General features: G+C 61.1%; 1 protein-coding gene across 4 annotated transcripts; it reads right to left on the minus strand.

Moving 5' to 3' along the window:
- Nucleotides 1–6,162: 6,162 nt before the first annotated feature.
- On the minus strand, nt 6,163–22,767 carry FAAP100 (FA core complex associated protein 100). Of its 4 annotated transcripts, none has more exons than XM_048817712.2 (10): nt 22,634–22,767; nt 21,455–21,649; nt 19,367–19,485; nt 17,163–18,130; nt 15,197–15,350; nt 13,391–14,184; nt 11,336–11,472; nt 9,287–9,403; nt 7,590–7,676; nt 6,163–7,121 (listed from the first exon to the last, which is right to left on the minus strand). In XM_048817712.2, the coding sequence occupies exons 2-10, from the start codon at nt 21,617–21,619 to the stop codon at nt 6,996–6,998; spliced, it is 2,667 nt and encodes an 888-aa protein (XP_048673669.2). In that variant the 5' UTR covers nt 21,620–21,649; nt 22,634–22,767; the 3' UTR covers nt 6,163–6,995. The 4 variants fall into 4 exon arrangements, 3 of the variants coding, with proteins under 3 accessions (XP_048673669.2, XP_048673667.2, XP_048673668.2); XM_048817710.2 differs by having other exon boundaries at nt 7,590–7,679; XM_048817711.2 differs by having other exon boundaries at nt 7,590–7,679; nt 22,679–22,766.
- Nucleotides 22,768–25,075: the final 2,308 nt, after the last annotated feature.

Consider the following 25,075-nt stretch of genomic DNA (forward strand, 5'->3'; position numbering starts at 1 on the left):
CTGGGGAGGGTCGCTCGTCTTCCTTCACCAGCAGCGCCCCGGAGGGCCCCTGGCACTGGGCCAGCCGACACCGTCCTGGAACAAGGGGGCCCCACCCGTGCCCATGGCCTGAGCACCACTGAGCCGCCCCATGGCCAGTGCTGTGAGCCACAGAACCACATCTGGGCGGGCTGGCACCAGGCCCCCCAAGACATTGCCCGGGCTGGGCTCTGGGGAGGGATGGGGGGCAGGCAATGGAGCTGCCTGCCACTCACTCAGCCCCTGGGCATGGGGCTCCCTGCCAGACCCCTCCCTGCCCTGCTCCTCCCAGGCCCTCAACAGCAGGTTCTGCTTCCCTAAATCACATTTGCCAGCCATGCCTGGAGAGTGGGGGCTGGGGATCGGGGCTGCAGAGGAAGGAGACTGGGGGGTAGGAGCTGGAGCGGGTGTGGGAGGAGGAAGCGCTGCAGGGAGGAATGAGGGCTGGGGGGGAAAGGGGCTGAAGGAGGTCAGGGGGGGGCTGTGGGGTGGGAGTGGAGCCCAGGCATGGAGCAGCCCCTGGGCATGTGGGCAGAGTGAACCCTGCCCGAGGAATCCCAGCTATGCAGCCGCTGGGAGCTGGCCATACCAGGCACGTCCTGCTGCCTCGGGTGAGCCCACCCCACCCGCTGCCAGGGCTGCCCGCACTCTGGGCCCAGGGGGCAGGAACTGGCATAGTCGTTCCAACCCAGAGGTGGCTGCAACCCAGGCTGCACGTGGCACCCCACTGGCTATACTCTGGTGTCAACAAGAGCAGGCTCCGGCCAGGGTGGCACTGGGAGGCCCCGGCAGCGTGGGGCCCGGGCGCTGGGCTATGGTGTCCCACATGGTGCCGTGGCCATGCTGGGGAAGGCTACGGGCACCAGGCTTCCTGCAGGGTCAGGCAGGAGGGATCCTGACCTGACCCCTCCCAGCCAGGGCGTCTGGTGCCCTGGGCCCCACTTAGATCTGCAGCTGCTGGTCCTGGGGAGCTGGAAATGCAGGGGCCTCACTGCCCTGTCTGGGTCCCGGGCGCAGAGGGCAGCGTGGGCTCAGCCGGGTGCCACCGGGGCTGTTCTCCAGCCCACCCCCTCGCTCAGCTGGCACCAGGGAATGGGGTCTGGTCAGAACAGGGCTCTTGGGGTCCCTGTGTGGGGCAAGCCCAGGTGGGGGGGCGGTGCAGGGATGGCAGGGGGTGCTGCCCCTCCTGAGTATGGGCGGGGAACTCAACATCTCACCTGCTAAGCAAAGACCTGGGGAGATGTGTCAACTGGAGCAGCTCCCCCAGCAGGCCAAGCAAACACCCCCCGGCTAGCCCCGCCCCGGGCGCTCCCTCCCCAGCTCCCCCAGTGCCCCCTGCTAGCCCCTCCCCCGGGCTCCGCTCCCCAGCTCCACCACTGCCCCCTGCTAGCCCCTCCCCCGGGCTCTGCTCCCCCAGTGCCCCCTGCTAGCCCCGCCCCCGGGCTCTCCCTCCCCAGCTCCACCACTGCCCCCTGCTAGCCCAGCCCCAGGCTCCCCTCAGACACCCTGCACCCCGGCTGCTCCCAACCTTCATCACGGGGCTGGGGGCCCTGAGCTGTCACCAGGGCAGAGGTTATGGGGGTCAGCTGGGGAGCAGCAGGTCCAGTGCACTGGAGGCCCAGCTGGTGCCCCCTCCCCCCCCATCCTGGCAGCTGGCTGGGATAAGGGATGTGTGGGAACAGCAGGCGGAAGCCAGTGGGTCAGAGGGAAATGGCAGAGGGAAATGGCTGGGGGGGGACTTTGTTTGTGGAAGGAGACCCCCTCCAGGCTCTCTGTCCACAAACAAAGCCCCCCGCCCCCTCCCTTGGGAGGCCAGAGCCAGCTTCACACTCTGAGCCAGGATGGGGGCAGGGGATGTGTGGGGAGTGCAGGATGCGGGGGTGGGGAATACAGGGCAGGGCCCATAGTGCCCCGCGCTTAGTGCATTTGCCTACCCAGCCAGGTCCCAAAGGTCACAAGTGAAGTGAGTTGGGTGGGACTTGGCGAGCAGCTGCAGCCCAAGACCTGGCCAGGGCTGTGGGTCGGGCTCGAGGGGCACTGGCAGAGCTGGGGGTGGGGTTGGGAGGGCTGGGTCAGGCCGGGTCAGGCCGCAGGAGTCCTGACTCCCAGCCCCTCCAACCCCTAGCCCTTGTTTCCTGCCCCCAGCCTGCACCCTCTCCCCCATGAGGGAGCCCCACGCAGCGGGAGGGTCCCCGTCTCTGAGCACTCGTTTCCCTGCTGGGGGTATTGGAGACTGCAGGGAGCAGGAGGAGCAGGGCTATTCCCCAGCCCTGCTGTTGTGCTACTTGGCTGCTGCTCCCACCCCACCCCAGAGGCGGTTGCATGGTGTGGACACTGAGGAAGAACAAGGATGCATGCAGCAGGCCACGGACGCTCTTCCTCCCTGTGCCTGCAGCAGCTGGGCAGAGCCTCATGTGGATCCCTCCTCGGTGGAGCGAGGGGCCTTGGGCCCTGGCAGGCCCGTGTCCCCCAAAAGGCAGCCCTGGGGTTGCTCCCCAGGGACGGGAAGCAGGGCTCAGGCAGTCCACAAAGGGCAGAGGGACACATCAGCTGCCCCTGGGCCAGGGGGTCCCCTCGGCTGGGGGATGGGAACTGCTCAGCTCTGTATCCTAGCCCCTGCCTGGCTGCCAGCCGAGGGAGATTCTCCTGTAGCTCAGCGGGCAGGGGCCGTGCCTGGGGAGCGGGAGAATCTGGGTCTGCCCCCACCCCTGCCAAGATGCTCGGAGCAGCCCTGCTGGGGTCACTGCAGCAGCCACCTCAGCCCCCAGCCTGCGCTGCGGCACTGCAGGGGTTAACGATCCAGCACACGGCGGGAGGGCTGGCTGCCGGAGGGCGTAGCTGTGCCGCCCTCTCGTGGGGGACGAGCGCACTGCAGCCGCGAGGCCCGCCCCATTAACCCCGCAGCACCCGAGGCCAGCTGAGGGTCCAGTGGAGTGGGTGGAAGTGGAGGAAAGGCTGGGCAAGCCCCCCCCCCCCCCCCCAACAGGCTGCAGGAACAAGTCCTGGCACAGCCCTGCGCTGGGGGCCTCTCACCCTAGGGAGGCTGTTTCCCTAAGCAGCTCCTGGCAGGCGGGGGCCCATGGCACCAGCATGGCATGGGCCCCTGGGGCACCCATCACCCAGCAGCTCATTGCAGCCCGGCCCATGGCTGTGCTGCCCCTCACAGCCCAAGGGTCTGGCTAGAAAATCAACAGCAGCCCAGACAGGTTGTTACCCCTGGGAGTTCCCAGCCTGGAGGGGCGAAGCCCTGCATGGCTCCCACCCAGGAGCAGCCGTGACAGCAAAAGGCCAGAACGTCAGACCTGGGGGGCAGCAATGGGAGGGGGCACTAGGGAGAGCTGCACCTGCCAGGGCTAACCCCCTGGGACAGGCCACTGAGGGCTGGGGCAGGCCGGGCTGCTTGGATGCCTGGGCAGCAGTAGCCAGGGCTGGGGCCTAGAGCCAGGTGAGCTGGCAGCCCCCTGCGCCTGGCACTGGGAGCACCGCAGCGGGAGGGGGCTCAAAGGGCCTCTCCCAGAACTCCTCGTGCTGGGCCAGGCCTCACCTGGCAGCTCCCAGCCCCAGGCAGAGCAGAGGGAAGCGCTACTGAAACACAAGATCATGCTGGGCAGGAGCATGTGACCCCCAGGCGGGCCCCTGCCCTAGGCAGACCCTGCCCAGCACACTGTGAAGGCAGTGTGGGAATCCGACAGGGGCTCTGTCTGCACCTGGCTGGATGCTCCCAGCTCCAGCAGAGGGGACAGGTGCTCAGCTCTGCAGAGGGCTGAGTACACGAGGGTGGGATCAGACAGCAGCGGGGAGGCAGCTACATCCCAGGCCCTGCGGGGCACCTGAAGCACTTAAGGCAGCTGAGACCGCAGGGACGTGTCTCACAGTACCAGGGCAAGAGGGCTGCAGTGGGTCAGCCAGGCCAGCAACAAGGATCAGGCAGCAGACGGCCAACCGGTAGGGAGTGTGAGCGCTGGTGGCTCAAAGGCAGGGCAAGTCAGTGCTTGCTGCAGGGAAATCACTCTGGGGAGGAGCGGCCGAGTCACACACTGCCAGAACTCCCCCTGCCGCCAACCCAGCTGCAATGCACCTGCCTAGCTCCTGGCTGGCATTGCTTGGAAGTGCTCACACTCCACTGACTGGGGCTGCTAATTCCACTGCTGGCCAAAGCATCCAATCAGCTGCCCAGCCAGGGGCCTGGCTTGTGATTCTGTGGGGCCCTGGCTGGCACATCAGGTACGGGGGCCCTCATGGCAGGGAGGGGAGAGCAGGGGTTTGCATCCGGACAATATCTGTATGCAAATAAAATCCCCTGGCAGGGCAGAGCCGAGCCTGCTATGCTGGTGCCCAGGGCAGGTGGTCATGCCTGCGGCCAAGGCTGCAGGTGCCCAGCTCCCAGCAGGGGAACAAGAATTAATTTCTTCCTTTGGGTGGTTGTAATTGAGCAGGTGGAGACAAGTGTGTGCACAGGGCCAGGCGCCCGGACACCTGGGTTCTATTCCTAGCTCTGCTACTGGTGAGGATGTGTGAACAAGAACGAACCCGGATTAACTCAGCTCCCAGGCTTGCGACCAGTCCATGAACGGCGCTCCGCAGGGCAGCCCCACGCCAGAACCCGGGAGCACCTGGGCTGCTCAGCCCCCTCCCCCTGCAGGGCAGCAGCGCATGGAAGCTGTCTGAGCAAGGAGCTTCTCCCTGGCAGGGGCCAGCGGGGTGGAACAGCGTGTGCTCTGCCCGCTCCTGCAGCTGGCCCGGCTCATCTGTAAGCACGCGGCGCGCCCCGAATACAGCAGGCACCAGCAAAGCACCGCTTTGGCAGCTCAGCAGAACTCGTCTCTCTGGGCTCGCTCGTCTCTGCCTGGCAGTTGGCCGAGATCCAATTAGGTTAGCCCTGCAGGGGACTGCAAAGACCCAAAGACCCAGATCTGTCAGCTCTGACTCCGTACCAAGTGCAGCAGAGACGGGAGAGGATCAGCGCTAGGGCAGGAGGGAGCGAAGGCAGCGGGGTGGATAATCACATCAGACAGAACCCAGTGCAGCCTGCCCACCATTAACCTTTCCAAACCCCAGCCTGCTGCCCCCTGCCAGTGACACGGCCGCAGTGCCAGGGCTTGGTGCCGACAGCAACCAGCATGGCCATGGGCTGCTGCCTCCTACCACTGGCTCTCTTCTGCCCAGGGCCAGCCCTCCCGGCCCTGCCTGGCACTGTGCTGAGGCTGCCCACTATGGCAAGGTCACTGCAGAACAAAGCTCTCACGCTGGCAACAGAAAGGGGCGTGAGCCACGGGAGGGGCACTAGGGCCAGGCACTGTGCTCAGAGGTGAGGCGCAGGAGGAAGGTGTGCGCGCACGTGGGGGAGTGTTAGTTTGAGGCCACTGGGACTCCGGGGCCAGGGCAGCGGGCTCCAGCACTCCTTTTCTTAGCCAAGGGGCATGGGAGGTTCCCACAGACCAGCTGTCCGAGCCGGGCACCAGCCAGCCCTCAGCAGGGACAGACCATCTGCAGCTCCCACCCCCTCGAACCAGGAACACCCTGGGCCCAGTTAGCCCTTTCCATGGCGCCTCCCTTGCCCACACCAAGGCTGCAGGGTCGGGAAGCCCTGGGATGCTGGGTCAGACAGTGCCAGCCAGTGGCAGTGAAGTGGGTAACACCTCACTCCTGCCAGGCTCGCTTTGTTCTCCGAGAGGATCTGGTGCTCAGGGGAGGGAGCCAAGCCCTGGCAGCGCCAGGCTTTGTCTGGCAGGTGCAGAGCAATCACTCCATTGCTCGCTGAGCAGCCTCAAACATCCCTGCCCTGCCAGCATGGGCCCTCCGCACCCCTGCCCTGGGAGTACCAAAGGGTACCACGCTGCATGGCAGGCTGGGGACATGGTGTGAGCCAGCAAAGGATTCGAACCCAGGTCTTAGCTTTTCTCCCCTCCTGCAGCTTCCTTCGGGCGCCAGGTCCGGGGGCAAAGGCTGCTCGCGGAGAGTCAACACACTCAGTGCTCGCGGCCAGCAGAGGGCGCGCTGCTCAGCCCGTGTGCTGGGGAACTGTCCACTGGGCCCTGCTGCCAGCATCGCGCGGGCAAGGCGCTTCGGAGGGAGCGAGCGCAGCAGGGCGCCGAGGGGGAAGGAGGCAGCTGCGACGGAAAGGAACGGAGACTGGCACCAGCGGAGCGGCAAAGGGTCGTTTTCAATGGCACACGACAGATTTACGAACACGGGGACATGCTGGCTTGCCGCAGCACGGCGAGCAGGAGGAACCCGCCACCACAGAGCCACGCGGCAGATCCTTTCTAGAAATGACAGCTACCCAAACCCGCCGGTAGAAAAAGGGGCCCCAGGCTGGGGGTGGGAACCCCGGTGAGCCCGTTACTCACATGGCACCCTGAAAGCGAGACGCTGGGTAGGGAGGCGTAGCCCTTGTGGGAGGGGAACCAGCTGGAAAGCACCGTGCAGATCCGAGTGCCTAGCCAGGGAGCCGACTCCCGCCTCTGTGCACAGCAAAGTCACGGCCATTGGAACGAGAGAGAAGCTAAACTAACACGTCTAGTACGATCCCAAACACACCACCTACTCTGGCTGCTGCGCCGGGGAGCCAGCCACACACAACACAGCTCAGCGAGCTCAGCGCCAGGGGGCAGCTGGGGGCAGGTCAGCCCTGCCTCCACGCCCACCTCAGCGAGGTGCTCTGCGCGGGGTGGGCAGGTGTCCGGAGCCCTGGGAACTCCCCCACGCTGCTTAAAACACATCCACAAAACACACACAACACTCCTGATCTCAGCCTCGGGCATATAAGGCAAGAGCTCCCCCCTCATGGGGGGACCTGCACTGCCAGCACCCCCTCCCCACCCTCCCCAAATCCTCCTCCTTGCAGAATCCTCTCCCCAGTCCTGGCTGGGTTAATGAGCACGCTTGGCTCTGCCCTCCGCTCTGGACCCAAATGAGCACTACATCAAGCCCAGCGTGGAGCTCGCCGGCCCCGGAGTCTAAGGCCGGCCCCGTGCTCACAGGAGGATGAGGCTGGGGTTGCGCAGCTGCCTGTAGACATGCAGGAGCTTTTCCGCCGTCGCACTCGCTTCGTCTCCGAGGCACAGACGGTCCCGCAGGGACTGCACGTCCTTTAGCAGCATCTGCCAGGCAGAGAGGAGAGGGGTTAGGAAGGCTGGATCTGTGGCTGCCTGCCAGGCCCTGGCCCCTCCACACAGGAGTCCTGCAGCCATACCAGGGCCCAGCTGCAAATGTCAGGGGCAACTTACAGACCTCATGGCATGTCCTGAAGAGAGCCCACCGGCATCCTGGCGAACACCCCCCACCCCTGCTGCCTCCTGGCTGCCGGGAGCTAAGCTCTCCACGGGACCACGCCGCTCTGGGCCTGGAAGCCTGTGCCAGTCTACTGTCTCTCAGCCTCTGGTTTTGCTGTCCAGTAGCAAGGAGCCCCGCCTGCGTGGGCACACGGCAGGGCTCCAGTCGGTGCCTGGGCTCGGAGTTTCATGCCCCGCAGTCTGGGAGACGGGCGTTCTGCCCCACTCTGCAGTTACATACATGCACTCGCACAATGCACAGATTACCCCCCCCCCCAAACATGGCACGCGGCCTACCTCGTGATTGGCTTGGATCTGGCGCAGATACTGCATGCGGAGGTCAGGGGGACCGGAGCCCTGGGCCGCCTGCTCCAGCACCAGAGTCTGCTTCAGAACAGAGAATGTGGCATTAGAGGGAGCTGCTTTTACGATGCACTCTAGGCTTCCCCTAGCCAACGCTTCCCAAGGGAGGGAGCCTCGCTAGGCCAAACACCTCGGGCATGGCTACGGCACTGAGCCGCCTAACCAACGGCTCCTGTCCTCCAGGTGGCTGGAGTTCAGCCAGCCCCCAGGTACTGCTCCTGCTCCAGCACCCGTCTTTTTGGGACTCTACCTGCCCAGGGTTGGCCTGCTGTTCCTAGCAGCCATTCCCAGCCTCAGTGCAACAGCCTTTGAAACACTCCCCCACCCACCCAGCATAGGTCTGAAAGCACTGCAGCACTCCCACTCCCATTTCTGCTTCTTTCCTGCTTCAGCTTCTGGGCTTTCCAGGCCACAGCACTCCCCCCTGACTGACACCCTTGGCTGCTGCTCCGCCCACAGGGGCTGGGTATTCCTCGCTGCCTCGATTGGCATGCAGGACCTCTGGCACAGGACAGACCTTGGCACACTCTGCAGTTGCCCTGCTCTGCTCCAGCCACACCCTCGTTTCCCATGTTCCCCTTTAGCCAGAGCTGCAATGCTCCGCACCACGCTAGGAACTGCTGATTATCTGGTGCAGCTTGTGGAAGGAAGCTGGCTCCCCTGGTGGCTACAGGTGCCCTGCTCCATTTAGTCATTGCCCTTAGCACAGCCCACTCTCGGTTCAGGCGGCTACAGCCTCCAGCGGCTTCTAGCCTGGCCTCCAGGGATGGGGAGCGTGTGAGCCAGGGCCAGCCCAATCATGCATTCCCCGGCTACTGCCCCTGCTGATTTCAAGCTGCACTGTACAGTTCTGCCACAGGGTGGTGCCAGAGAGATCCCATTTAAAGCAACTGCTCCAACCCAAACTGCATTAGGGGCCCCGCTGACTCCGGGGCTAAGGTAGCTCTGCCTTTGCCCATGCTCAGCGCCTTCCCCTGCACAGCACAAGGAGGCAGCAGCCCTAGATCTGCCGGCTGGTCCCAGCTGCAGGCAGCGCAGTTCCTTGGCTCTAAAGCCCTGGCAGGAGGAGCAGCGGCCACACTGTGGGCAAGGAGAAGCCATGCACAGTAGCGTACGCAGCAACGCCACTGGCAAGCGGCAGGCTGGAGTCAGTTCTGGGGCCACGCTGGTGGGGAATGCGGCAGGCATCCCATCCCAGCATGCTCGGGGCCTGGGATTACCATGTAATAGCCATGCAGGCTTGGGAAGGACTGCTGGCTGGTCAGCGCAGCCATTCACGCTGCCCACTGGGACCAGCTGGAGCAAGCACATCCTGGGTGCAACCAGCACAGGCAAGGAGGGGGTAGGACGGGCCCAGGCGATGAGGGTCAGAAGAAGCAGCTCCAGAGAGCCAAAGGGCTGGGGGACACGGGGACCCCAAATTAGCTCAGAACCAGGCCAATGGAGTGACAGAGGCAAAGCTCATTCCCAGCTAAATGACCCCAGAAATAAAGGCGGCTCAAACAATGCCCAGGGCAGGCTGCAGTAGCCTGTCTCTCTGCAAGGGGCAGCTCCGAGCAGCGTTCCCAGCCAGGCTGGGGCAGCTGCTGCAAGCATAAGCCCCCTCTCTGTTTGGGGGGTGGGATCTGCACCTGGATGCGCCGGATCACGGCTTGATGCACTCTGCACATATCTGCCAGAGAAGGGCTCTGGATCAGGATCTCCACGGCCTGGATTGGGCCCGCTGGGCAGAGATTGTTCACGGCCACCTGCAAGAGAGAGGAGATCCTTACTGCAAACATTGCCAAGCCACAGGGGTTGTCTGTGCAGGGGGGTGCGTGGAGGGCAGACCCCTGGGGCACCCCCTCAGGCCCGACAGCACAGCTGTGGATGGAGGAGGGTTAGATGCGGATCCCAACAGCCAGAGACATCTGTGCTCTAGAGGCAGCAGCATGGGGCATTCATTCCTGGCCCCTACCCGCTCATCTGCACTAGGACACCTCCAGGCTCAGGACAGCAAAAGAGGGGGACAATTCCCCCAGCCAGGCTGCCCTGGCCCAGCCAACAACCTCAGAAGTAGAAGATCATTCAGTCTCCTGAACCGAGACTGCACGGGGGGCCTAGGTAAGTGCAGAGACCCATCAAACTCATGACGTTTGGACTGGAACCGGCGTGGGACCCAGAAGCGGCAGTACCGCAGTAGGACAGCAGGCTCCAGCCTTGTTCGGTGGCGGACCGAGATGATTCGATGGCCATTCCCCGAAGGATTTAATCCGGGAGGCTTAGCCTGAGCAGAATTAATGCTGGCACTAATCACATTGGCAATATTAACGCTCTCATGCATGAGGCAACTTGAACCAGGTCATTGCCAGCACATGGCCAGCTGGGGCTCTCTCACTGGAGGGTTAACCAGCCATGGCAGGAGAGCCGGTTTGCAATTAGTTTTTTCTTTTGCACGTAGAGAAGGATTTTCGCATTAAGGGAAAAGCTGAAGCAGATCAGACTTAAACCAGCATCCAGCCACATTTCCCCTCACTTTGCAGAATTAGCAAAACACGGAGAGCCTGATGAGCAGCTACAACTCGAGCTTTGCTGCTTCCTGACACCCTGGATCCTGCAGCCAAGTCATGACGCCGAATCAGGGCCATCAGGGACAAGGATCAAGCCCAAGTTATGGCAACTCAGCAGGACCAGGAATGAGCAGCTGGGCTGAGCGGAAGAGAAGTTCTTATTCAGACCAGTACTGGCAACAGCAGCCAGACTGGGGAAGGGAGCGCCGGGGGAAGGCACGGAGAAGCAGCCCTCTCAGAGCTGCTGGCTCCATTCACTTTCTAGCTCAGTGCCTGGCATCTGAACTCCTCAGACATGAAGGGACGTAGCCTCAGACCAGGCTGGGAGCGATAGTCAGCCCCACAGGCAGAAAGGAGGTCGTGGATTTTAAGGCATCCCACTGGGACCTGGACAGTGCCCTGCTCTGCCAGGCGTCTGTGTAAGCTTGGCCAAGGCGCCCACCTACCTGGCAGGGCTGGGCAGTGCAGGCACCACAGGGGTGAGGGCCAGATAAGGCCACGGACAGATTTGAAGGATGGCTGAACAGACACAGAGAGAGCAGGGCTGGGAACTGGTTCCTGATCTCGTTCCTTACCCAAAAAACAATCCCGTTGACAAGGAGCTGTCCCCCCTTCGGGTCTGAAAAGCGAGGAACTCAGCTGACCCCTGGCCACGCCCCACTCCCATAGGTGGCAGGGGGATGGCACAACCCTTTGAAGAACCCGGGGGGGCAAAGGAGGGGGAACCAGCCAGTTGGGCTTTCAACCATTAGCACACCAGATCCCCAAACCCAGCAATGCAGCCAGTGGCATGCGGCTTCTCACTGACCCCCCCACGAGTGCAGCCCTTGATGCCCATGGGCTTGGGCACCCAGCCCTGGGAGACATGACCAATGGGGGTAGCGTGGAGTGTGAGAGAGGGGGGTCAGCACTGGGGAGCTGATCCTGGGCTTTGTCAAGCCTTGGACGATGAAGGGACCTAGACCCTTCCTTCCCTCCCCACAGCAGTGGTTCCCTCCGGGTCTCCACACGCAGAGCCAGGCCCCCAGCTTGCCACTGGCTAGTCCCTTGCCACGGGACTCTGGACCAGAAGCCGGCTCTTCATGGGGTGGGTTGGGGGCTGTTTCCCTGCAGAGCTAACCCATTCCTTGCCTCTCGGACGAGCAGCTGCACCTCGCCTCCATGTGGGGCCAGGCCCCGCACTGCCGACACATCCTGGCCCCTCAGAGCCGCGGCCGCAGTGTTCTCCGCCAGCAGCCACTGCAGAGCAGCGCAGCAGAGCGGGGCTCCTGGGAGAAAGAGGAGAGAAAGCAGAGCCAGTCAGGTGGCTGCACATGCTCCCCTCCGCAGTGGCAGCTGAGGTCTCTCCAAGCACGAGCCTGGCGCCTCCCCCACACCGCTGTCACGTTAGTCACGCTAAGGGAGCCCACTCGAGAGGAACGCTGCCTCAGAGCAGGACTCCCCCGTGCACCCTGCCACGCTCCTGTGGCATGAGGGAGGGCAGCCACACACGTCACGTGAAGGGAGGGAGTCAAGGCCTCCAGGAAACAAGCCCCCAAACCGTGCTGCAGGATGTCCATAGGAGCAAAGGAGAAAGCAGGGCTGGTGCCCACCTGAGCAGTTCTCAGCAGGACAGACGGGGTAGTACCATGGAGCAGGGGCTGGGCCCTTGCAGCTGCTCCCGTCTGTCAGAGGCAGATCTTTCCCATCCGTTCTCCCAGGGGAAGGGGAGCCGCAGACACAAAGGAGCTGCCACGAGGGCTGGTTGTGTGTGGCCCCAGAACGTTCGCTCTGTTATACACTTCCCCTCCCACAGCTGAGTGGCTGCCCTGTGGCTAGGGGTTCCCACTGCCCCGTGAGAGAACCGAAGGTCTCTCTTGCGCAGAACAGGGAGGGTATGTGACAGAGGCAGCCAGGGGGAGGCGCCTGTGTGCCAGCCACAGGAGTATGGTGGGGTTAACGCCACCCCAGGCCGATTTTCACTTCTCTGAGATCAGTGCTCAGCTCTGGCTAACTGCGCCACCGGAGCGAATGCTCCAATCACGCTGCTGCGCTCCACGAACTGGCATGACGGACGGACCCTGCTCAGGAAGCCAGAGCGGGAAGCGCATTGGCAGAGCTGTGTAGGCAAGGTCTGCATCACACCTGGACACACACTGTCCAGTTCCTTCACCCTCACCCACGTTGAAACCCACTGTCCATCTCCTACCCACTCCGCTCGGACACAGCTCTAGGTTACTCCAACGGTGCCTTCACCCACAGCCACTTAGAGAGACTAACACAAAGGAGAGGGTGAGTCCTGGCATAGCCAACAGCCCAGCAGGAGACAGACCACCTGCTCTTCCCCATGGAGAGGGGTGGTGACCCCACGTACTGGCCAAGAAGAGATGCCACCCACTACAGCAGGTCTGGATGGGCTCCAGGAGGGGCAGCAGGAATGGAATTCCAGCCCCTGGTTTCCAGACTGGTGGGGCTAGTACATGTCCATGGGTGTCTGTCGGGACTGACCACGTTCCTAGCCCTAGCCTCACAGCTCGGAGTGGCAGACATGGACCAAGAGCGTTTACACACAGAAACCCTCCTTGGCCCAGTATGTGGCTGTGGCTCCTTCTGCCCAGAGAGGCCAGTCCCCACACAAAGGTTAGCTCCGTCGAGGATGGCTCTCTCCTGCCAGATTGCACAGCAGTGGCCGTGCTGCACAAGTCCAATGCAAGGGAATGCTATGTCATAAGCTCATGATCCAGGGGGTCATGCCCAAGCAGGATCCTGGGGGATGGGGCACAAAATCCTGGTTTATGATAGTCAAGAATTAGCAAAAAGCATCTGCAGTGCCAGGCAGCTGGCCTGGGTCTGGGCTTCTCGCTGCAGACACAGCTAGGACAGAGCACGACTTGGGCAACCCTCATCTGATCCGCAAAGATGGTATTTAAACACCCAGGCAGGCCAGCCACAAAGCTCCCACAAGCCTCAACATTCGTTATCTGGGCCAAGCAGCCCCCAAAGAGCTACACCCTGGAAACAAGACAAATCAAGAGCGTCTGAGTGTCCGAAGTGAATGACTTCTGGAAAGCGATCACAGAGCCCAGCCCCGCAGGGGGAATGACTGCAGCAAATCCACCCCAGGACAATGCTGCCTGGACAGAAACACGCACTACGACTGGCCAGCCACTCGCTAGGGATCAATAACCACCCAGGAGAATTACCAACCTTCACAGAAGCTCTTCAATGCATTTTTCACCAGCTCCGACGACACCTTGATAGAAGCCACTGATGGGGCCAGACACTCATCTCCTAGGGCGTCCGGCGCCTTGGGAAGCAGCTGGTCACTGACTTCCGCGCTGCTGGGGTCAGACTGCACCCTGGATACTTTCAGGAAGGTCTCCACCGGGTCTGACAGGGCGGCGATGGAAGGAGGGGCTCCAGGCACCGTGCTGTCATCCAGACGAAGGCACTGCAAGGTGTCGATGGTGCATTCGCTCAGGGGCAGGCAGATCCCTTCTTTGTCTGGGGAAAGGCCAGGAGAGTCATCAGGAAGCAGGTCGTCCAGTGACTCATAGGAGTCCGACGCACTGTCCAGAATCTCTCGCAGGCTGTAGAAGAGAGCACAGGAGATGGTCAGAGGCAGCTCCAACTTGGTGCCTTCGGCTGAGCCGAGCGGCAGCGTCACCTCCCTCTTGCTCCCAGGGAGGAGCTGGTCGATTGGAAAGGTGAACGTGGTGGCCGAATCAGCAGACTCTTCGTCGAAGGCACAGGAGCTCGTGAACAGCTGAACACAGAGGGTCCAGCCTTGCTCCAGGCTGCATTCACTTGAGTTCTCCAACACGCAGGAGACGGTCCAGGTATCTCGAAGCAGCAGGCGGCTCCAGCTGGCGGTAACTGTGCAAGTGACGGGCTTCCGGCCATCTTGGTTGGACAGTAACGCAGCACTCACATTCAGCACCTGGTTCAGGCTCGTCAGCGCTCGGTTCTTCTGGTCCACGGCCTTTTTCAGGAAAGAAACTCTGTGGGGAGCAGGGGGAGAAGAGAGCTCACTTCCCACAGAGGTAATGGCTTTGGGACACATAGAGCTAACGAATCAGAAACCCAGCCACGCGACATGGCCAAAGGCTAGCACGCAAGGCTACACACACCCAGGGCAAGTGGCACTCACACTAAGGTGGAGAAGCCAAACTTCCATGGATCATTTCATGAGCGCTTCTAAACTCCCCCGGACACCACCGCTCTGGAACGTCAACAGCCAAGAGCACTGGGCAGGCCAAGTGCCCCGTCAGCCCTAGAACCCTCCTGGGACCTGGCCAGCCACAGCATTGCTGCTCACAAGGATTTGGTGCCCCAATCGCCCCCTTTCACATGCGACACCAGATCAACTGAGCTGACCTAGGCTAACGCAGACTGAGGCTGTGTGATCCCACTCCCAGTCGCTTGCCCAGAAAGGCTCCTGATTTCAGCCGTGGCTACAAGAGACAGCAGTACCAAAAGCTGTGGCGGCCACAAAAGCAGCTCACAACCAAGGCATGTACCTGGAGCTCTAGGAAACAAACATACACAAACCCCAAGGAGAGAGACTGGTTTCAAATAAGGCACAGATGAACGTCCAGGCCTAAGGCACACATCTGCCCTGCACGGGATCCCGAAATGGTCATCCACTTTGGGATGCTTGGGAGTGACTGGCATCTTGCCCTCCCACCTTCTGTTGCAGAGGCTGTAAGCAACATGCCATTCTCAGCATACAAGAGCTCTCTGGTTTGAAGGGAAAAGGGCAGCAAACAGCACCGGCTGTAAACAAGGCTTTTATTATCCCACGGGGCTGGGGGCTTCCTCCCAGGCTGTCTCGACGGGACCGAATCACTCAGGAAAGGCAAATGTTTGAGCACTGCAGCCAACTAATAAAAGCAATTTACTGCTAACCTCTGAGCTAGGAGCTGAGGCAGGAGAATCTAGTTCACTTCCAATAAAGCCTAGGAGCTCACAAACGAACAGCCCCCTCACACCCATTAGCGCGCTGCCCTTTACCTCTCCGAGACATTGCCTATCCCAGACAGCAGTTCCTTTATCCTTTGGCCAGCTTTTTCTGGGGTCAGCCTGATGGGATGGGGGTCATCAGGACTGCATAAGTCACAGCTCATCAGTCGGCCTTTAGCAGACAGAGCCAACAGCTCCGAGTCACCTGAGAGGCATACACATGTGGAGAGAACCAGGTTAGCTGTCAGCAAACAGACTAGGACATCACACATAGCTCCTTGATGCAACTAGGGAGCAGCGGCGGACAGCCAAGGAAGCGAAGACAGACGGGTGGGATGTCAGTCATTCTGGCTGGGCCCTGCACCCAGCCCTGAGAGAGAGGAGCCATTCCCCCTGAAGTCTGCAGGGACAACTGCACAGCCCTGCCTGGGGCGTGCAGACTGTACCACCTCAACAAGCCAGCTCGGAGGGGAAGCTGTGGTGTGAGGAGGCAAACGCCTTTTGCATACAGGGCTGTGGGTGTAACTCTGCCGAGGAGTGTCCGATTAGCGTCCCTACATAACGAGGCATTCCCTTCCAGGAGCAGTTTGGGGAATGGGGAGCTACTTCTCTCATCATAATGTCATTACTGCAGGCTCACCCCCTCCCACCCATATCCAGGGCCACCCCAAAATACCAGGTGTCCTACAACAGGAATTTGGAGAGCAGTAGACACAGACTGCGAATGACTGTCGACGGGCTACAACGGGAAACCAAATACACAGAATGTTACACGGCATGCCCACAAAGAGTGCACCCCGAGCCACCACCCCCTGCAGGCGGTTCCTGCAGGGCAGCTTCCTGCAGGTGGGATGCACTCTCTCTGCTCCTGCCCCTTCCCTCACTTTCTCTATTACCAGGGACACATGCACGGGAAGTGGCTCCATGCTGCCCACTGCTCCTTCCCTGCCCAGAGTCCCAGAATGCTCCAGCTAGCCGTGACGTCAAGAGCCGGGCGGCATGTCAGGACAACGACATCAGCTGCAGAATACGCAGCAGGAGCACACGTGCCGCGAGGATGCAAAGAGCCTGTTTCCATGCAGGAGCCCTCTGTGATCAGGAGACACGCTCAGGCTACGTGTACAACTAACTGCTGTTGGTGCGGGCTGCTCCCTGAATTCTGCAGAGGTGCGAGCAGCGCATTGCCTTGCCCCACTTGTTCATGCTTTGGACGTTTGCTTTGGCAAATGCCACCTTACCCTCTTGCCGATTCTTTAGTGCCCATGTGTTCACAAAGCCACCAGATTATGGGGCTCAGGTAAGAGCTAACAGGGCTCCCTAGCTCCTCCTCTGCCCCCATCTCTATGCACGGCAGAGAGCAGCGGGAACCAGAGCACTTTGGACTGTCCCCAGAATGCTGCTCAGGCCTGGGTCTACAAAAGCACCCGACTCTGAGAAGGCAACACACCTGCTTCCCCAGCCCTCACTGGGAAGCAACGGACGGACACAGAGCTGTCAGGCAGAAGAAGGAAAGGAGCTTACGGACTCTGAACGGCTGTGTCTGGAGCTCTTCACTGCGGAGCCCTTTGTCCAGCCAGCCACGGTGTTTGTAAATTGCCTTTTGGGAAGCTTTTCGCTTAAGTCGATTTGGACTTGCCCCCAGCGCCACTCCACGCAGGATCCTACCTCTGACACAGACACAGCAGCCCCAGGTCCTCTTTATAGAGAGCACAACCTTTCCGACCGTGACCACACTGCCTACTGCTCCAAGGTGGGAGAGACACCCACACAAGGGACACCACAAAGACAGCCACATGGGGAGTTGATCTCTGAACATACATGACATTGCCTCTCCCGTCCAATTCCTGGCTCGGCATGCTTGATGTAAACAACTTACAATAACGAGGGTGAGCCAATGGAAGCCGGACCTTTAACGAGGAATGGTGGAGAGGCAGAAACGGGAATACGCAGTTAGGACAAAGCTATTCCTGCCTATTTCAGCCCCAAGAATGACAATTTTTTTTACTGCTGGCAGTACCTTCTGAGGCCCGAGAAGACAAGGAAAGCGCCACAACGCTACAGATACTTAAACTGGCTGGAGACAGAACGGGAGGCAGGACGTATGCAGTGTTATCTATGCTCTCGGGGTCGGAAGCGTTGCTGACCCACTCCAGGTCGACCGCGGAGATGTCCGAATGTGTGCTGTAATACATCCGGCTGCCACCACCACATGCAGCGCACAGGATGGGCCCTTGCAGGTAGTACTCCCTGACCTCTGGGACCTTGGCCTCTTCTCCCCGCTCTGCCTTCATGGCCACCATCTTGCCGTAGTGCCCGACCACCACAACGCAGTCGCAACCTGAGTCTCCAAACAGCTGCTGGTCATCGGGATCGTCCAGGGCTTTGTGTTCTGTTCTCAAGGCTCCAATGAAGACAACAGGCTCTTCCAGATGGTGAAGGATCTTCACAGGCGGAGCCTGGCCTGCAACCTCACTGCAGGCATCAACGGCTTCAGACGCATTGAGGGCCTTCAGCGGCACGCTGCACAGCTGCCCGTCCGGGAAGCCACAGAGAATCATGGGAGAGTCAAGCATGGCAGCGTCTATGCCAAAGAGCAGGCTGAAGAGGGGCTCCTCCAGCGTGAACCCCCCCGAGCACCACAGGCCCTCCCCGGGCCCGGCTGTGCCTGGCGCAGATGCACAGCACAAGACAGGAAGGAAGCGCGAGGTCAGCGCATCCCCGTCGTCTCCGGTTTGGTCGCAGGTGGAGAATCCCACCTGGCTGATTTGCCGGCATGGCTGGCTCTCCTGATCGAGGTCCAGAAGCACATGGAGTTTCATCCACCACTGGCCCTGAGCCTGGGACAGGGTGACAAGAACATCGGTCAGCAGATTGAAGGTGCACAGCGTGACGTCTGGGATGATGCAGGCGTCTGAGTCTACGGGGAAGACGCTGGAAGGGCAAGCGTCCTCTTTGCCATCGCCGCCATCAGTCTGCTTCATTAACCTTCAAGCAAACAGGGAAAAGCTTTCAGTCAAGCCATAGGGCAAAGTCAGCGCTTCCTTAGCTCGCCTCTCACCCCCGCACTTACAGACAAGCTTACAAAAGGAGCATCCGCTTCAAGGAACTGCATTGGGTGCGGTGATCTGGAGAGAGCAGGAAGAGCCAATGCTCCGCAGGGACGTGTGGTTTGGAAAGCCTTAACCCTTTCAGTAACTTATGGGTGCATGAGGACGTGATGGAGGGCACCTGACCCCGCCATCCCACTCCTCTGCTATCCCACAACACGAGTGGCTGTTGGGTGCATGCATGCTGAAAGGATGAAGCACAGATGCCAGACACAAGGCTGTCTGCATGGGCGGTACTGGTCTAGTCACACAGCCTCAGGACTTTAACGTCTAATCAATCACACAAACTGCGAACCAGGTAACCTAAGGGGACTGGCTAACATAAGGGGAACCATGATCTTGTGCTTCGAGCTGACCCCTGGTGGAGTTAGATAGATTTTCCCTTCTCCCAACACATAGCACTGCACAGGGAACTAGGAGCAGGGCTGGGCTGCCTTTGAAGCACCAGGAACCAAGCAATGCAAGATGCAAGTCACCACTCTCAATGGACCGGGGGTCTGACATGTGGATGAGATTTACTGTGGGGACAGTGCAAAACCAGCCTGGGAGCTGAGCCTTTTTTGTTTTTTTTAATGGATTTTTACAAACACGCCTTGAAGCAAGCAGACACCCTCACACCAGAAGGGCAGCCCCATTGGGAGGGCCAACCCTCTGCCCCAACAGCTCCCCATGGATCACGGGAAGGGGGGGGGCACCCCCACCACTTATCATGAGTAAGTGAGGTAGACTAGCAGCATAGCATGGTAGAGAGCACACCGCATGGGCAGGGCATCGGGAGACACTGTGCTGCCAGGGGTTTGGTTCTTTTAGGGTGACTCAGAAAAGCAGGTGTTTCCCCTCTGAAATGTAAACACCGCTGCAGCTCCTTCAGGACATGGGGTAACCACACAGGAGGCGGGGGCAAACAGGAGGAATGCGAAGACGGTCACATGGAAATCTTGGGGTCGGGAATGCTTGGAGACCACCAACCTTCAGCATGACCCCTAGACTCCAACCAGGTCTCGCTGCACAGCGCTGGAAGCCTGTGTCATTAAACCACCTGCTACTCTCGTTAGGACTTTAACGAGCAGAGACAAACTTCATTGTCCCTGCCAGGCTGCGCCCCAAGCCTCACCTGCTCCGCTGGCCCAGGGACACACAGTAAATGCCGTTTCCGGCACACAGGACGTAGAGCTGCCTACGAAGGGGGAGGAGTTCCACTTGCCAAACTTGATCGGGAAACCTGTAGATGGCCTGGTATCAAAAAGGGAAAGAGAATGTCAGTTTCACGCAGCAATGAGGGAGGCCGGGGAAAAGGTTGCTCCTGGTTTTTAAGCAGCTTCCCAGCTGCTCCTGCAAGAGCTCACCACAGGGACACAACCTATCAGAGTAGCACCAAAGAGAAACAAAAGGCATTGGGGCCACCTAGCCAATGCCAGCTATCACAATCCCGCCTCCCCTTAAGCAGCCACACATCCAGCACCACCGCTGTAGCGTGTAAAGACAAGACCCGCGAAACATCAACGGAACGATGCCACTTACACTGATGGAGAATCTGGCCTCTCGAGTCTCCCCAGTGCCTACTCGAGAACCGTATACAAGTACGGATGGGGTGATAACCAGCCAGAGCTGCATGAGGTACCGAGTTATGCTCAGCATTCTGTACATGCACTTGGACAAGTGATGCTATGTGAGAACATACATGTGTGACTGCAGGCATGTCAAAACTAGCCATTCAACAAAAACATTTGCAACCTTCCTATGAGCAAACATCTCTCACATGAATAAAGGAAACATTAGCTAGACCATATTTTCTGCTGCTGAGGATGCACATATAGAACAAGTGCAAGTTAAAACAGCCATTTTCTGAATATATTAATTGCCAGGAGTAAAACCATTAATGGGCAATATTGCATGAGTACTTCTAAATTCAAAACAATCATTTTAAGACATGGCATGGCATTCTTCACTGCCAGTCTAAACGGTTGTGTAGTTGCTGCTCTGTGCTGTAAGCAGGTAACATTTCACCCCAGAGGTGGCTGCACTGCTCCCGTGATGGAAGCAGTTGTAGCTTGTACAGTGTTTTGGGACAAGTGGTGCTATAGAAATGGAAGATCATTATCACCGGATTGAAAGAGTGTCATTCGTACATACATACATACACACACAAACAAATTCAAAGCAAACATTCAGTGTTTTATGCTAGCTGAGGATAGAAAAAAGAAAAATTCAAAACCCAGAGATGACCTACTTCCTTGAGAAAGAAAGAAAACATGTAGGAGGCTAATCCTGGTATCTCACTGATGGCTTCCTTAGAAATGATAAAAAGAATAAATTAAAAAAGATGACATGTCTAACAGGATGCTAAGGCTGCTGCTTATCACAGCAAAGAAAAGGGAAAAATCAATGGCGCACAAAACTCAAAAACCGTCATCTTGTTGAAAAAAGGAAAAAAATCTTTCAATAATTTAATTAAACGGTTTGTCCTAGGAAACGAGGGAAAATGTCAAAGAGCACCCTTTATTCGCCAATGAAAAGGTTATTTGAAGCCAGACTAATATTTCACTGATAGTTTGAAACCCAAACTCTGCTAAACTGGACACACATGGAGCTAGACTTGTGAAAACAGATGGAAGAGGCCAGCTTGCTAGTCATTGGTGGCAGGAACTATGTCCAAGATTTTCAAACCTGAGTGTCTAGGCTCCTAAACAAGTGGCCTAATTTCACGAGTGCTGAGAACCCAGAACCCCCAATGACTTTGACAGGCACTCTGTACTTTTGAAAATCAGTCCACTAAGGACTTTGGAGCCAGGCTTTAGGCAAGGTTTGTCCTTGTCCTTGCCCTGTGCCTTGATACGAAAAAAATCCTAGAAGCTACAGAAAGTCACTGATGCTTCAGCCATGCTCCCCTAGGAGTGGAGAACATGTCTACAGAGCACTCACTGTGTGGCAAACGGAGGCATAAGTTGGCAGTGTCCCACCCTGCCCACACCGTTCAGCTGTGTGGATCCTTAGTGCGCACTGATGTACTTGTACTGTGGTTTTCCCTTCTCTCAATGTGAGCACATCACTTCTAATGTCCGACTTCAGCCCCTCTCCAGGGGCCTGTCTTGGCTGCAGAGTTACCCCGGGTGTGGGCACCTGGGCTAGCCCAGCCCGGGGGAGAATGGCTACTTTACGCCACAGCCCATCACTACAGTCCTGGCGCAGGCTGGGTGCTCACCTTCAGCACCTTCCCTTCCTGGTCATACACATAGACGAACTCGCTGCCGTTGGAGAGGTAGATCTCGTTCTCGTGGCACAGCACTCGGGGCTTGCCCGCAGCCAGCCCCCCGACCGGGCAGCAGAACCCAGCCAGGTAATCCACCCTGTGGCCCACGTGCGCCATCCTCCTGCCGGATGGGCACCCGGTGCCAACCTGGGGGGAGGGAACGGAGACGGTTATCGGAAGGGCGGGAGCCTGACAGAGCCCAGCCCAGAGCCCCATGGGGGGATGGGGAGGCAAAGAGCACAGCGCTGTTCCAAGGCGTGCTGGGTTCTTTCCCGCGGGGGGGGCAATGTCCGCCCACCCCCACGCTGCGGGGGGCACCCCAACGGGTCCTCCCCCGCCAGGAGCCCCAGCTGCCAACAAGCAAAAACCCCACAAAGGAGACGCCGCCCCTGGGAATTGTTCCAGATGGGGGGAGGAGGGGAGAAAATCTGTGCGCCCACGACCCCCCCCAACCTCCTGCCCCCCCGGGAGGAGCCCTGCGCCCGCGACCGTCCCCAACCTCCTGCCCCCCCGGGAGGGGCCCTGCGCCCGCGACCCTCCCCAACCTCCTGCCCCCCCGGGAGGGGCCCTGCGCCCGCGACTCACCCAACCTCCTGCCCCCCCGGGAGGGGCCCTGCGCCCGCGACCCCCCCCAACCTCCTGCCCCCCCGGGAGGGGCCCTGCGCCCGCGACCGTCCCCAACCTCCTGCCCCCCCGGGAGGGGCCCTGCGCCCGCGACCCTCCCCAACCTCCTGCCCCCCCGGGAGGGGCCCTGCGCCCGCGACCCCCCCCCAACCTCCTGCCCCGCCGGGAGGGGCCCTGCGCCCGCGACCCCCCCCAACCTCCTGCCCCGCCGGGAGGGGCCCTGCGCCCGCGACCCCCCCCCAACCTCCTGCCCCGCCGGGAGGGGCCCTGCGCCCGCGACCCCCCCCAACCTCCTGCCCCCCCCGGGAGGGGCCCTGCGCCCGCGACCCCCCCCAACCTCCTGCCCCGCCGGGAGGGGCCCTGCGCCCGCGACCCCCCCCAACCTCCTGCCCCCCCCGGGAGGGGCCCTGCGCCCGCGACCCCCCCCAACCTCCTGCCCCCCCCGGGAGGGGCCCTGCGCCCGCGACCCCCCCCAACCTGCGCCCCAGGGCCCCCTCCCAGCCCAACCTGCGCCCCCCTCAGGCCGCCCGGGGGCTTCGGGGCCGCAGGTACCGGGGCGGGGGCGTCTCCGCTTTACGGCTCCCTCCGCGGCCGCCGCAATGGGGCGGGGGGGTGTTTGCGACAGGCCGTAAAGCGGGAAGGGCTGCAGGGGGCGGGGCTCGCTGTGACACCCCCCGGGGCGGGGCAGCCAGGGTCGGCCCATTTTCCTGCAAGCCCAAAGCCAGGGAGAGAACCCAGGAGTCCTGGCTCCCTGCCCCGCCCCCCCCGTAACCACTACGCCCCACTCCCCTCCCAGAGCCAGGGAGAGAACCCAGGAGTCCTGGCTCCCTGCCCCGCCCCGCCCCGCCCCCGTAACCACTACGCCCCACTCCCCTCCCAGAGCCAGGGAGAGAACCCAGGAGTCCTGGCTCCCCACCCCGCCCCGCCCCCGTAACCACTACGCCCCACTCCCCTCCCAGAGCCAGGGAGAGAACCCAGGAGTCCTGGCTCCCCACCCCGCCCCGCCCCCGTAACCACTACGCCCCACTCCCCTCCCAGAGCCAGGGAGAGAACCCAGGAGTCCTGGCTCCCCACCCCGCCCCGCCCCCGTAACCACTACGCCCCACTCCCCTCCCAGAGCCAGGGAGAGAACCCAGGAGTCCTGGCTCCCTGCCCCGCCCCCCCCTTTACCACTACGCCCCACTCCCCTCCCAGAGCCAGGGAGAGAACCCAGGAGTCCTGGCTCCCTGCCCCGCCCCCCCTTTACCACTACGCCCCACTCCCCTCCCAGAGCCAGGGAGAGAACCCAGGAGTCCTGGCTCCCTGCCCCGCCCCGCCCCGCCCCCGTAACCACTACGCCCCACTCCCCTCCCAGAGCCAGGGAGAGAACCCAGGAGTCCTGGCTCCCTGCCCCGCCCCCCCTTTACCACTACGCCCCACTCCCCTCCCAGAGCCAGGGAGAGAACCCAGGAGTCCTGGCTCCCTGCCCCGCCCCGCCCCGCCCCCGTAACCACTACGCCCCACTCCCCTCCCAGAGCCAGGGAGAGAACCCAGGAGTCCTGGCTCCCTGCCCCGCACCCCCCCATAACCACCAGCCCCCACTCCCCTCCCAGAGCCAGGGAGAGAACCCAGGAGTCCTGGCTCCCTGCCCCGCCCCCCCCCGTAACCACTACGCCCCACTCCCCTCCCAGAGCCAGGGAGAGAACCCAGGAGTCCTGGCTCCCTGCCCCGCCCCCCCCCGTAACCACTACGCCCCACTCCCCTCCCAGAGCCAGGGAGAGAACCCAGGAGTCCTGGCTCCCTGCCCCGCACCCCCCCATAACCACCAGCCCCCACTCCCCTCCCAGAGCCAGGGAGAGAACCCAGGAGTCCTGGCACCCTGCCCCGCCCCCCCCCGTAACCACTACGCCCCACTCCCCTCCCAGAGCCAGGGAGAGAACCCAGGAGTCCTGGCTCCCCACCCCGCCCCGCCCCCGTAACCACTACGCCCCACTCCGCTCCCAGAGCCAGGGAGAGAACCCAGGAGTCCTGGCTCCCTGCCCCGCACCCCCCCATAACCACCAGCCCCCACTCCCCTCCCAGAGCCAGGGAGAGAACCCAGGAGTCCTGGCTCCCTGCCCCGCCCCCCCTTTACCACTACGCCCCACTCCCCTCCCAGAGCCAGGGAGAGAACCCAGGAGTCCTGGCTCCCTGCCCCGCCCCCCCCCATAACCACCAGCCCCCACTCCCCTCCCAGAGCCAGGGAGAGAACCCAGGCGTCCTGGCTCCCAGCCCCCACTACTGTGACCACTACATCCCACTCCCCTCCCACAGCAAGGGAGAGAACCCAGGCGTCCTGGCTCCCTGCCCGCCACTCCCCTCCCACAGCAAGGGAGAGAACCCAGGTGTCCTGGCTCCCAGCCCCTCTCCACGCAGTACTGATCCAGTGCTCTGTTGATTGCCCTGCAATGGGGCTCAGACACGCCCAGCTCCACAAAATCTGCAGTGTGAGCCCCACATTATCAACCCCCCTTTTCAGAGAGACCTGCCTGCAGGGGGGTGATGCCAGCCCACCCCCTTGCCCAGCTCTGGGGCACCACAAGGTGGCACCAAGCGACTGCCACAGGGGAAGGGGAGGTTGAGGGCTGGCCAGAGGGGGGCCATTGGTTGCCCTGAAAGCAGGGAAGCTGTGCTGGGAGCACAGGGCTAGCTCCAGCAGGAGCAGGGCTAGGAGCTGGGACAGGCTGAATGTTTCCAACATGCTCTGGCTGGCTGGAGTTGCCCCAGAGAGCGAGGGCAGCGCAGACCCCTGGGGAGGGCATAGGGCTAGGAGTTGGGAGTCCAAGATCCACTTCCCAGCTCTACCAGACTAGCTGTACAGCTTTAGGGAAACGCCCTTCCCTGCCTCAGTTTCCCCCCTGCATTGGGAGGAATGACACCACTGCCCTTTTGTGAAGCATTTGGGATCCGCAGATGGCAGGGTGCCAAGCG

This window comes from Caretta caretta, chromosome 14 (assembly GCF_965140235.1).
Source record: "Caretta caretta isolate rCarCar2 chromosome 14, rCarCar1.hap1, whole genome shotgun sequence".
Taxonomy (NCBI): Eukaryota; Metazoa; Chordata; order Testudines; family Cheloniidae; genus Caretta; species Caretta caretta.